At 36.7% G+C, this 13,419-nt stretch overlaps 1 protein-coding gene across 3 annotated transcripts in view; it reads right to left on the bottom strand.

Annotated features, from left to right (window-relative positions):
- Positions 1–7,007, bottom strand: part of PHF14 (PHD finger protein 14) — a 155,701-nt gene extending 148,694 nt beyond the window's left edge. For 2 of the 3 annotated variants that reach the window (XM_032235252.1, XM_032235254.1), the window contains exons 1-2: positions 6,780–7,007; positions 6,219–6,329 (exon numbers count right to left, since the gene is read on the bottom strand). In XM_032235252.1, the coding sequence (XP_032091143.1) occupies positions 6,219–6,329; positions 6,780–6,810 (142 nt within the window). In that variant the 5' untranslated portion in view covers positions 6,811–7,007. The remainder of the gene's footprint in view (positions 1–6,218; positions 6,330–6,779) is intronic. The other variant, XM_032235253.1, reaches the window with a different exon arrangement.
- Positions 7,008–13,419: the final 6,412 nt, after the last annotated feature.

Here is a 13,419-nt window from a genome sequence, read left to right as displayed (position 1 = left end):
GTATCTTTTATGCAGATATACAGAATATATGAAATTATAATGCTCTCAAAAGACTCTTATACATGCAACACAAAAGCAACATAGAGTCATCTCAATGACTTCTTTTTTCTAAAGGCCAGAACACGACAGCACTGAAAGCTTCAGAAACACTCACTTGAAAGACAGCATGGAACTACAAGAAGGTGGTCCACATCTATGCTCCATCTTTTTTCTGAATAACTTCCTATGTAGCTGATTTTTTAAAAATCCTCTAGATTTTTTCATTCTAATATGCATATGCCATTATTCTTTGGAATAAAGCAATTTAGCTAATCAGTAAACAAAGCAGAACTTAACTACGGAGTCAATGAAATACTTTGATAATTACCAGTGTTCCATATTTAATTGGACTATTATATTAATATTATATGAAACCTCATATACTCAATTGTTGACACACATGGCAAAGACTAGCAATATCTGGGAGAAAAATGAAGCCACATGTCATTCTCAACCAAGAAACAGTAGCAGAACTTCTATATGTTCCAAAAGTTCAAGGCAATATAGAGGATTCTTCTCCCTTGTTTTCTAGCATCAGAAGAGAAAGATGGGGAACAGAAGCTGGGGAAGAGAAAGCCATCACAAGCACCAATTAACCAAAAATGCAAATTGAGACAGAACAATTAGATAGGAAACTTGAATGCTACTAGAAATATTAAATGTCTTATTTTAATCTAATTTGAGTATAAACTGAGGAGCTAAAATGATAACATTAAATAAGAAGTATAAATATATTTTCTAAGGTAATATTCTTGTTAAAATATAGATGGAAAGTGTACACACACACACACACACACACACACACATACACACACACGGGAATAAGTTTCAACAGGAAGCAGACTTGGTTAGTGTTTGGATGAGAGTCCACAAGGAAATATCGGGGCTGTATTCCTAACTCAAATCCTTAAAAAAAAAAATTGTAGGAAATAGTGGAAAACCTCTTTCAGACAATATTGCTGCCAACGAAGTGGATGCAATACGTTGACAGAATTATAGCAATGGAACTCAATTAAAAGGGTATTTTATTATTGATAAAGTTGATAAAAATCAACTTTTTATAATAAACTTTATTTTGCTAAAGTCAATCCCTATTACTCATTTTATAATTGCCAAATCTACTTGTCTTTGCAAATTTATAAAATAATAATTTGGCATGCGAAGGAACCTTACAAACCTAAAGTCTGCATCATAACATATACAATGTTAGTATGCTAAATGAAAAATGCAGTAATATTATACATAAATTTGTATAAATTTACATATTGGTTTTCAAAAGATTTCTGTAAAAATAAATGTAATTAAAATATGCAACTTTTGGAGGTTACCTGTATTAATATTGACTCAGTGATAAGTAATGTCTATAATATTCATATGTTCACCAGGATAATTTAATTACCAATTATCATTAAAATATTTAACTATGTATACAGATGTGCTACGTATAGAATGGTATATGTTGTGCTTCTTGTTACCCATCTTCTCCTACCATATAGTGGATTGTTCTTTCAGATCACTGTAGCTTGAAAAAAGGAGTTTCAATTTTTTTAAAAAAAATGTATTTCCGTTTCTTTCAAAACAAAAATGCTAAGTTTGTTCAACTCATTTTAAAAACTTTGGAAAGAATCTTTAACTCATTTAACCTCTAATAGGTTTGTACATATTTATTTAGTATGATATTTGTTTGCTGTCTCAGAAATTATATTTCTCTTGAATTATCAATTATAATAAATACAATGGATTTATTGTTCTTGAGGCAAATTGGAATGTCAAAGTAAACCAGAAGATGGGTGACAAAAAGCATGGCAAAATCCTGGACTTTTTGGTTTAAGACCTAGTTGGTTTCCCAAGTCTGACAATGAAGTGATTGTGGTACCTTCTTTATTTTGTATTGTTTTATTTTGATATTTTACTTTTCTGATTAGTTGTATGTTGGTTTTTGGTTGTAAGTTGCCCATATCAAAATTATATTTTTAATGTTAAAAAGGTAGTAATGTACATAATGTCCTTATAAAAATGATAAGAAATAATTTTCAATCAGGGCAAATCTCTAATTTAGATTGGCTAATCCAGTCTAAAGTTGCATAAATTAGTCTGAAATATTTCTGAAATATTGATATTTATTGTACTTAATCTCCTATCAAGTCTCCAGTAAAATATAATTTAAGGCTTCACATCATGAACTGCAAGCAAGTCTGCTGCAATATTATAAACTTCAGAATTTGGAGAACTGAAAGTGATGAATGAGTTTTAACATACGTATGTATCAACACTGGCAATCTGCAATAACCATTATTTGTTCATATTAAAATGACAGGCCAAACTTCCTTTGAGGGGGGAAAAACTGCTGCATTTCAATCATTTTATAAAAAAATGCAAAGGCATACTCAAATAACAGCATTTAATCAACCTAATGTAGGAGATTAGTCAATTTTAAAAAACATAAAGAGAAATGTAGGTTTTTTTATCCTCTTTCTCCTGTTATCTCCATATATCTCTAACTACCATTCCTATAATTTATAACCAGGATCTTCAAGACTATGAATTCTAAGAGTTGTGATCCAATTCATTTGGGGTTTATAAGGTTGGAAAAGTCCTCATCACGTTTCAAGAATTTACATTTAAATGTTGCATTAGTTAAAAATTTATCTCACAAAAATGTTACAAACTAAATTAGTAAACATTTTTACAAAGTCATGCAACAAGTTTCAAGATTAAGAAGTTGAGACTTCATATATATATATGTATCTCGACAGATAACTTGCCTGTTCTACCTTTGTGACTTCCAGCTGAACTTTTTCACAGTAGTGCGAATGTTTTAGCTTAAGAAAACATCTGACTAGGAAAGTTGTCGTATGATATTACTATAGTATAGGGTTTTTTTTTTTTGCTGTTGCACTGAAAAAGTAGATTCAAATGTAAAATTGCTATAGTGCTACAGTATTTATTGGTGAAGATATAAAGGAGATTATGTATATCTTGTATGAATTCTGATATGGTTACATAATAAAGTTAAAATGGGCTTGGCTAAATAAAAATGTATATTCAGATGGGATAGATTTCTCCCAAGTCATTTTCCTTAAAATAAATAGCTTATCATGTACAAATATCCAAATGTACAAATAGCTATTTAAGTAGTCGCTAATCCAACTGCTTACCTAGTATGACGTTCATGAAATTAATAATGTAGTAAACAATCTGAATGTCAGATAATATTACAATTCTTCTGGTGTTTATTAAAATAATATTTATACTTTAGGCAATAAAAATGTTTTGACCTTTTTGGGGGAAGATATCTGCACAATATTTGGAAGATTTGTTAGATAGTAACATTGATTCAATGGTATATCTATAAAGCTTGACCTCCCCTAATGTACTGTCATTATAACCCTCAGTTAGATTATATTCGATAGAGACTTCTTAGAGCAGTACCATGTTGCTAACACTTGTCATAAATTCTGAGAGTCACAGTTACAATACATACAGAGAATGTCAACTTGGAGAAATCTGATATAAAGGATAACCAAGATTCCATAACCCAAACTTTATATAAGGTGCACAGTCATTATTTAGATTTATTATACCCTAGATGAACTTTGATTCACCCCAATAAAAAATGAACTACCAAATTAATTTTATAAATTTTCATTTATAAATTTATAAATGAATAATATGATACTAGAGGTAATTAATTTCAATTCATAATTTCAATATTAATTACTTGTGGTACTGATTTATCACTCTGAATGCATTCACCAAACTGTTTCAAATTGGAAAATTACAAATTATTTATTTATGCTAACATGAAAAACAGTATTTATCAAGATATTGATCAGATTTAAATTAGCTTAATGTTATATACCTTGATAAATTTTAGTTATTATTATGTTACATATCAGATGAAGAAACTTTACCCCTATAAATGCCCGAGAACTAGAATATCTAGCATCCAAACTAATATGCCTAATAAATGGTATGCTGAAAATGTAATTCAACGCTGCAACTCCCAGTGTCTCTTTGATCCTACTTACCTTGGTTATACTCCAACAACTGTTAACTAATGATAATGACATGTAGCTTGCCATGTTAGCAAAATTAATAAATAGAACCTATTTAATGTGACATGATCATAGTGTCTTCTACTAATCTTACAAACCAAAAGCATGTAAGCTCATAACATCAAATGTAAGCAAAATATCTACTTTAGATAGAACTAATCCAGATTTATATTCATTGATTAACAGACTATATTTTCTAAAATTGCAGAGATTCTTAAACTACCTATATTTGTCTACTATAATGATTTTGTAATTGATCAATAAAAAGCTTATTAGATTCAGCATTATTATTTCGAGCAATCTGTTGTTCCATTACCAGCTATAAAAATGGTTGGAAATATTTCCTTGTATACATTTATACATAAAGTGCAGTGAATAATTCATAACTGATTCATAGTGTATATCCAACTCTGTACTTACAAGATACATTAACCTGTACAAGGCAAAACAATTATTATATGGGAGTCCAAATTTCATTTCTCATGCTTAATTCAAGTCTTTGTGGTTTTTCAGATGGAGGTCTATATATTCTATTTGCTTTGTATCACATTTTGAAATGCACAATATATAACTATGTGCCTTTACTTCAAGGTACCCCCATCTGCCATGCTTCATTTCTACATTCCCATCACCAATTTTTTCTTGGATTCTTGCTTTTTTAAAAAGATTTAAACTAAAGATTTTTAAAATCAAAAGCTAGATGGGTAGAAGGTTTTGAAGTCTCTAGATAAAAATAGTCTAACATCAAATTATATAAATCTTTTACTCAACTGCTAGAGGATATAATGGAAACTGGCTAACATCAATTACACAAGAAAGAAAATGACTGAGAAAATAATGGTTATTTTCATTATTACAGTATTATGAAATAGGGGCCACTCTGGATAACAGTTCCAGCTTTCTTCCTGCACTATACATGTAGTCGTCAACTAACAACACTTCATTTAATGACCGTTCAAAGTTACATCATTGAAAAAGTGACTGATGGCCATTTTTCACACTTACAACCATGGTCACATGATCAAAATTCAGATGCTTGGTAACTGACTCATATTTATGACAGTTAGTGTCCCAGCGTCATGTGATCATGTTTTGTAACCTTCTGACAAGAAAAGTCAATGGTGAAATCAGATTCACTTAATTACTGTGTTAGTAATAACTATAGTGATTTACTTAACTGTAGCAAGAAAGGTCGTAAAATGGAGCAAAATTCATTTAAATGTTTCATTTAGCAATACAAATTTTGGGCTCAACTGTGGTCGTTAAGTCAAGGATTACCTGTATACCAAATGAAGGAGGGAACCGATATTATGAAAGCTGCATTACTGAGAGGAAAAAATTACCCAGACTGCTCATGCTTTGAACATATCAGTTATATTCCAATAGTGTGCGAGTAATCATGGAAACTGATTACTCACAAACGCAGAAGAAACCAGAGAAGCTAAAAAAAAAGGAGGAGGAGAGGGGGCTAGTAAAGCACTGTACAAGGCTGATAGCAAGAAAAATAGAATTCCTACACCTTACCTTTTAATATAAGACAGGTAAAAGTGTGATCCTTTCTATCTTATGTCTTATTGACTTGCCTCAATTCTCACACTTTCATAAGTGTCAGAACGCTGCTTTCCTATTTCAGTGGTTATTCTCCTTGTACTCCTTGAAAGTTATTCTAAATTCATTCACTGTGGCCTATTTGGTTTGGTTCAATATATTGCATAAACTCAGTCACTTTGACTTGTAAAATGTGCATATATGAGTCTATATTGCCATATTCCACAAACCATTATTGAATGTACTGACTCAGTGCAATGTGTAAATCTAGTCAGCACTCATCTATGATTTACTGAATAAATTGTAATTGGGCTTGGTTTCCACAGTCTCCTAAACCCAAACCAAACAAGGCATGATATATTTCAGTGCCATGTGTGAATCCATATTTCTAAAGATAGTTATTTTATGTACCATCTAGACACCATGATTCCTCCCCACTCCACCCAGGAATAGTTAAGACATGTTTTTTTTTTAAAAAAGACATTTTATTTTAAAAGGAAAGGAGGCAAATTGATGGGATGAGAATCAATTTAAAAGTATTTTAAAAAACGAGAAGGAGAAGCATTTATTTACCTGAAGCATCTCCAACCTTAAAGTCACTGTCATCTGAACTGTCATAATCTAAAGCTTCCAGCAGGGAAGCTGCCAAAGGCTTCACCTGCCGCCTCTTCGAGCTACGATCCACTGCAGGAAAAAAAGAGAGAGAGGGAGCACGTTTTGAGGTTTTTTTCCCCGTTTTTGTTTGTTTGTTTTGGTTATCATTAGTGGCTATTTTAAAGGAGAACAATCATCAAGAAAAAAACCCCTCCAGACCCCTTAAAGCAATACAATTTATGCTCTGGAAAGAGTGGGAAGTAGGAAAAAAGGCTGCGTCCCTTTGGGGAAAGCGTGTCAGAGTGAGGGAAACTGCAATAAAAGTGCCCCCATATGAAGGCACGAGGGAAAAAGATGCCCGCAATCCACTCCCAGAATTAATGCGATAGAGGAAGATACCGAGCAGATGTGGGCATCAACGGCCGGAGAAACGCTTTTGCTGCCGGTTACGGCAAGGATGCGCTACAAGAGCCCCGAAGCTCTTTCGGGCGAAGGGAAGCGAACAAGGAGGAGTCGCTGCAGGGATGCTGCTGGACTTACTCACTGTATCCGAGCAGCTGCTGCCGGGCATACAGAAAACCGCCTGTACCCGTCAGGGAGCTTCGCTCCCTTCAGATCGCAACCGCGCTAAGGCTGAATGGGAGGCTGCACGATCTCCTAGGCCAACTCCGTAACCCAGACAATGGGCGAAATCGTGTCCCGGATGCAGTTCACATCTTCCCAAACCCCGCTCAGACGCCAGAGGCTCGCCGCTTCCGCTGGGTGATTTCGCTGCGCGCGTGTGCAGAAGTTTTGCGCAGGCGCTCTTGGCCAATGCGAAGTTTTGCCCGTCTTTGCCTCAGAGGATCATGTGCTCTTTGAGTGGAAATGCGCTTTCCTATTCAGCACCCGCGGAAGCTGGAGAGGTCGCACGTGGGTGTGGCTACCTGTTTCTAATCTCTCCCTTTCTCCGCGTGCGCAGTCCTGCTTCTGTATCAGCCTATTTGACAGTGTTTTCAACCTTATAACCGAGGAAAGACTTGTAGTACAACAACTCGTGATTTGAGAACAGACGTTGGCAAGAAAAATATCTTGCCATGTTCCACTATGCGCATCGATTGCTCCAACCGTCCTTTTAGACTCAGTCTTTTTAAAGATCCTTTTTATATTTTTGCATTTATACTATTATATTAGCTTGTTATATATAATTTAATTTTGTTGCATATGTTATGCTTTTTAGCTTCTTGCATTCCATTCTTCTTATGCTGGTCTTTGATCATTAAAAATTCTTCATTTGATTTGACATTTTAAAAGTGTTTGTCTCCGTATGGTAGGACAGGCCATGATGCTTGATAAGAACAAGATTTTTTCAAATCTAATCATATAATCCCTGGTATCATAACAGATGGAAGAAACTGTCATAACATTGATTCATATTAAGGAAAGACTTGAAAGAATTAGAGCTAAGGTAGTTAGTATTCAGCTGGCAACACATCAAGAAATCAGAGCTATAAACTAGTTTTGAATATTAAAAACAACAGCAACCTGAAAGCAATGGAAAGCCAGGAAGCAAGTTCATACTGAGGGGTATTTTATGGAGTTCTTTTCTCCATTATGATTAGCAACTGAAAGCTTACAAACAAAATATAGGCAAAACAGTATCTCCTATTAATTTTCAGATGCTTTTGATCAGAGGTGGGTTTCAAATCCTGGGGCTACCGGTTTGCTCATGCTTGCGTGTGTGCTAGCTCTAGCATGTGACACTTCAGAAGTGCACAGAAGTGTCCGGGTGGATGAGTGGAGCCTCCCACCGCCACTACTGGTTCACCTGATCTGGGTCGAACCAGGAGCAACCCACCTCTGCTTTTGATACTAGATGTGCGGAACAGCCATTATTACAATTAGCTTACCGTATTGGCAACTTATCCCATTTAATTTTTCAGCCATCCTTTTATTCAACACACATTATTTTATGCTCAACTTTCATTCTCTCCCTATTACATTTTGTGTAAGTTTAAGGTTTCAAATGTATTATACACTCACAAAGAGACTGTTCCACCATCTTGATTGTTTTGATTTCACTTTTATAAAAATATTCTACCATATTTTACAATTTTCCTTGTAAGGTATAGTTCCAGAATGTAGACTTACATCACAACATGATCAGTTACATTGGATTGGGTTTAAATAATTATATTTTTAAACATGAAGCATCCATGAAAGTTTAATAACTAATTACCGTAATTCAAATAAAGGAAGAATGAGTGTAGAGCATCATTTGGCTTTTCGTTTAAAAAATTTTTAAAAAATGCAAAACAAGCTCCAATTTAACTGAAGTCAGTATGATGATCACCTACTAAACAATGTCTTCTTCATCATTTATGAAACCTCAAGCTCCATGAAATTCAGCTTTCATAATCTGATCAAAATCAAAAATAATTATACATAATTCTTATACATAAATATGCTTATAATTAAATATTTTATTTCCTAATGACCTTGAGAGGTTCCAGAAAATATTCTTCTAGAAGGTGATAATGGAATCTTCACAAACTCAAAATGGTTTAAAGTTTAAAGAAATGCATGTTGGCCTGGAAATACTTGGAATTTCAGCACCAATAAATTTGGAAGTACCAGTTTGGGACAAACTGGTAGGTATACTTTGAGTTGGATTTGTTTTCTAATATTTGAATGTCTGCTTTGGACCACTATAAAAAAATATCAAGAATGGGATGCATTTGTGAAATAGCGTAGATGGGCTGCATTTGGACATTAGTTATAGACTTCAATTGGAGTGATAGTGTAACATTTTGTAATAGACAGTTGTTTGAATCTTATAGCATCAAGATCATGAACTCTAAATCAAGCTGTCAGCGTTCCAAATATCATGCAGAATTAAATCAGAGTCCAAGGCAGAGCTATCCTTAAAGTTCCAATTTAATAAGACAGACATGTTGGCACATCTTTGGAAATCCCAATTCTGAAAACTTCCTGGAATTCCACCCAATTGAAAGTTCATGATCTTATCCCCACACCCATTAAATCCAACACATGGTCCAATCTTCTTCGGCCACGCTGGCATCTCCACCCAGCTGGTTCCGGTCAGGTGTAGAGGTGCTGAGACAAAACATGACCTTAGCTTCCAGAAAGGAATGACAACAACACATTCCACAATTCTCCTTTCTATTCCCCCCTCCCGATTACTACACTAATGAAACAGCATAGTGAAATAATAGAAAGTGTGCAAGCCAAATATCCTAAAAGGAATGTAATTACAGGCCTGACAGGCGGCCTCTCCTAAGAAAAAAAATGTTCCTGAAAAGAGAACAACATCAAAGTTAGCAATAAAAAAATTAACCACCTCTTCCCCCCCTCTCCAGGGGGACCCTTTGGCTTATTGGGAAACTTCTCATGGAATTGTTTTATTAATCTATTCACCTTTAGGTCACAACTTTTCACCCAATGGCTTCAGACAAAGGATACCCCTTCCAATGCACTAAATACTGTAAGCTACCCCAATATAGTCTCAAGTCTAAGATTTTTTTCACCTCATAATGTGTTTCCCCTTCTACCACTATAGGAGGAGGGGAAGCTTGGGTGGATGGTCTTATGCTGGACTCAATTACTGGTTTCAACAAGCTACAATGAAATACTGGGTAAATTTTCCCTAGAATTCTGGGCAGACTGAGTCAAACTATAACTGGGTTTATTATCTTTTCTATTGGAAATGGACCTAGAAATTTTGGGCCCAATTTCTTACTAGGCATCCTTAATCTTATGTATTTGGTAGATACAAAAACTTTGTCCCGCACACGAAAGGGAGGTTGGAGCGAGCGGTATTTATCAGTTTGCTTCTTGTAGGCTTCTGCCACATCTGCTAGAGCCTTCTTCGTATTTTGCCATCCTTTCTTTAGTGTGTCCATCCATTCATTCAGAGACATGGAGGAGGGAGGTTCTCTAGGTAGCTCAGGCATGGGAACAAATTCCATGCCACAGGTAATCTGGAAAGGAGTTAATCCAGTGCTGCTTTGAACTGCATTGTTGTACACCACTTCGGCAAAAGATAGCAAGTCCGACCAGTTGTCTTGCTGATAGCCGACATAACACCGGATGTATTGTTCCACCATTGCATTGGCCCTCTCTGCAGCACCGTTCATACTGGGATGAAAAGCTGAGCTGAGTCCTTGTGTGGACCCGATGGATCTCAGGAATTCTCTCCAGAACTTGGCAGTGAACTGAACTCTGCAGTCTGAAATGATCCTCTTGGGCACCCCGTGCAGGCAATAAATGTGTTTCACAAACATTTTTGCTAATTTCTTTGCAGACGGGCAGCCCTGAGCAAGCAATGAAATGCACCTGCTTGGAAAACAAATCGATAACTGTCCAGATTACTCTATTTCCACTGCTGTCTGGAAGTTCGACAATGAAGTCCATTGCGATCTCTTCCCATGGTTGGCTAGGGCTGGCCACTCGTTGTAGTAGTCCAGGGGGCTTCCCCGGTCATGTTTTCATTGTTGCGCAAGTAGCACAGCTTTTTACATAATCTTCCACCTCCGATTTCATCCTTGGCCACCAAAATTGACACCTGGCAAGGGGGAGCATTTTTAGGAATCCAAATTGGCCACCTAATTTTGCATCATGGCTTCGTTGCAGGACTTCCAGCCTCAACCCCGCAGGGACATACAGTTTGGGCCCCTTCCAGGCTAAACCACCGCTTATTGTTAAGATGTCCTTGTTATTGTTGAACCATGGGTCTGCCGGGAGTGCTGCTTTGAACTCTGTCATCAGCTTATTTTGACGTCGGGTGGTGACCTGGGCCACTTGTTGGTGGGAGGAAGAAATGATGGGTTAAACAACTTCTTCCTTCTTACTGTCTTACTGCGGTTTTCTTGACAAAGTATCTGCCAACAAGTGCTTCCCTGCAGGAATGTGTTTAATGTTGAATTTGAACCTTTGGAAATATTGTGCCCAGCGAACTTGTTTGGGAGATAATCTTTGATGGGTGTGGATAGCTTCAAAGTTTTTATGATCAGTCCAGAGCTCGAATAGCATATCCCCCCCTCCAAGAGATGTCTCCATGTGAGCAGGCTCCACCTGATCGCAAATGCCTCTTTCTCCCAAATGGCCCACCTCCTTTTAGTAGTGGTGAGTTTCTTAGAGATGTAAGCACATGGCAAGAGGTTGCCCTCTCTATTTTTTTGTAGTAGCACTGCAGCTATTGCTACATCACTGGTATCTGTCTGGATTATAAATGGTCGCTTGGGGTCGGGATGTTGCAGTATGGGCTCTTGGGCAAAGAGTCATTTTAATTTTTCAAAGGCTTTTTGACATTCCTTGTCCATTTCAGGAGTTGGTTTGCTTTTGGTTTCGAGGGAGAAGGCCCCGTTTTTAATAGCTCAGTCAATGGAAGGGCAATTTCTGCAAAAGTCGGAATGAACTGCCTGTAGAAATTTGCAAATCCAAGGAAGCTTTGTAGTTGTCTGCGAGTACTTGGAGGCTTCCAGTCTAATACAGCTTTCACTTTTCCTGGATCCATTTCAATCCCCTCATTGGAGATGCGATAACCCAGTTGAAAGTTCATGATCTATCCCCACACCCATAAATCCATCACATGGTCAAATCTTCTTCAGCCACGCTGACATCTCCACCCAGCTGGTTCCGGTCAGGTGCAGAGGTGCGGAGACAAAAGATGACCTCGGCTTCCAGAAAGGAATGACAACAACACATTCCACAATCTTACTCCTTTCTATTCCCCCCTCCCAATTACTACACTAATGAAACAGCATAGTGAAATAATAGAAAGTGTGGCAGGCCAAAGATCCTAAAAGAAACATAACTACAGGCCTGACACAAGCATTAAGACAGGCTTAAAAAGAGTTACTAAAAATAGAATGCTAAAAAAAGGAAGTTCTTTAATGAATATCAAAGTGATAAGGTGATTACTGTTAGGCCCAAAAGTAATCTGGAACTATAAAGTTCCAGTTAAACTGATTTATTGTTCATACCTGTGGACAGAAATCTGTTCTGTGATAAAACTCTTGGGTTTTGTGACATACAAAGCAATCAGTGTGGTTACTGTATGAAAATTCTGCCAAGGGCAACAATAATGAGTGGTTATCTTTGCAGTAGGTATAAAACAGTTGTTTTTCCAGTAGGATTGTTAGAGCATTTGGTTAGTCTTCTCTATCTCATTATTAGGTTGTGGTGGGCTGAAGAAAAGCTTACTTGAACATTCAAAAATTGGAAAAGAACCATTCAAAATCTGGAAGCAAATTTACCCCTAACAAAATTTAGTCTAAATACCATGCCTCTAGAGTGAAAACCATAGTCCAAAATAAATTGACTAATCAATTGCAAGGGACGAAGTGAGACATATTGGTAAAAAGGCCCACTGCAACTAATTCAGATTTGTAGTCACCGACTGAGTATAAATCAGTAATAAAATCCAGAGAGACTGTATACCATGAGTAGGATGGCATGGGAATGGATTTGTAACAGCCCTACTAGTTTCTGATAATGGGATCTAGCCTTTCTGCAGTTGTGGCAAGATCCCATGTAGCACTTGATGCCCATTGACATTTTAGGACTCTAGAAGTCTCTTATTGTTCTAGGCAGCATTTTGAATCCATACCCTTCCCCCACTGTCTGGTTATTGTAGTATAAAGCTGCAAAACCTTTCTCTGAAAGGTTCTTTCTCAAAGGTTCTTTCAAAAGCCCTTACTCCATTGCAAATGGGGATACAATACCTGGTGGGCTTCTTGGAGGCCATTCATCAAGACTGGTGAGAATTGATCTAGAGGTTGCTGTGCCTTGATTGTGGTCAGGGGTGGGATTCAGCTGATTTGAACTGGTTCAGGTGAACTGATAGTTCCAACTATCAGCTAGGAACAAACGGGTTTGCTCTGATGATCAGGTCAGCTCACCCGCCCAACCCTGCACTTTACTTACCTGTATCCTCTCAGCTGATTCACGTGGCAGAGCTGATTGCCACACCTCAGCTGTGTTACTTCCCAGAAGTAACGTGGAAAATAGGTTTTGTTAAAACAGTGCACACGTGCAGAGTGTGTGTTAAGTGTGTGCACACGCAATCACTGAATCAGTTGTTAAACCAGCAGGAACCCACCACTGATTCTGGTGATTAAGTCCTAGTGTGGTTGAATTGCTCTTGATAGCCCAGATTTCCCTTGAATAGTTACTAGTT

Source organism: Thamnophis elegans, chromosome Z (assembly GCF_009769535.1).
Source record: "Thamnophis elegans isolate rThaEle1 chromosome Z, rThaEle1.pri, whole genome shotgun sequence".
NCBI lineage: Eukaryota > Metazoa > Chordata > Lepidosauria > Squamata > Colubridae > Thamnophis > Thamnophis elegans.
The sequence above is the reverse complement of the archived record's forward strand: the minus strand, read 5'-3'. Positions and strand labels throughout refer to the sequence as shown.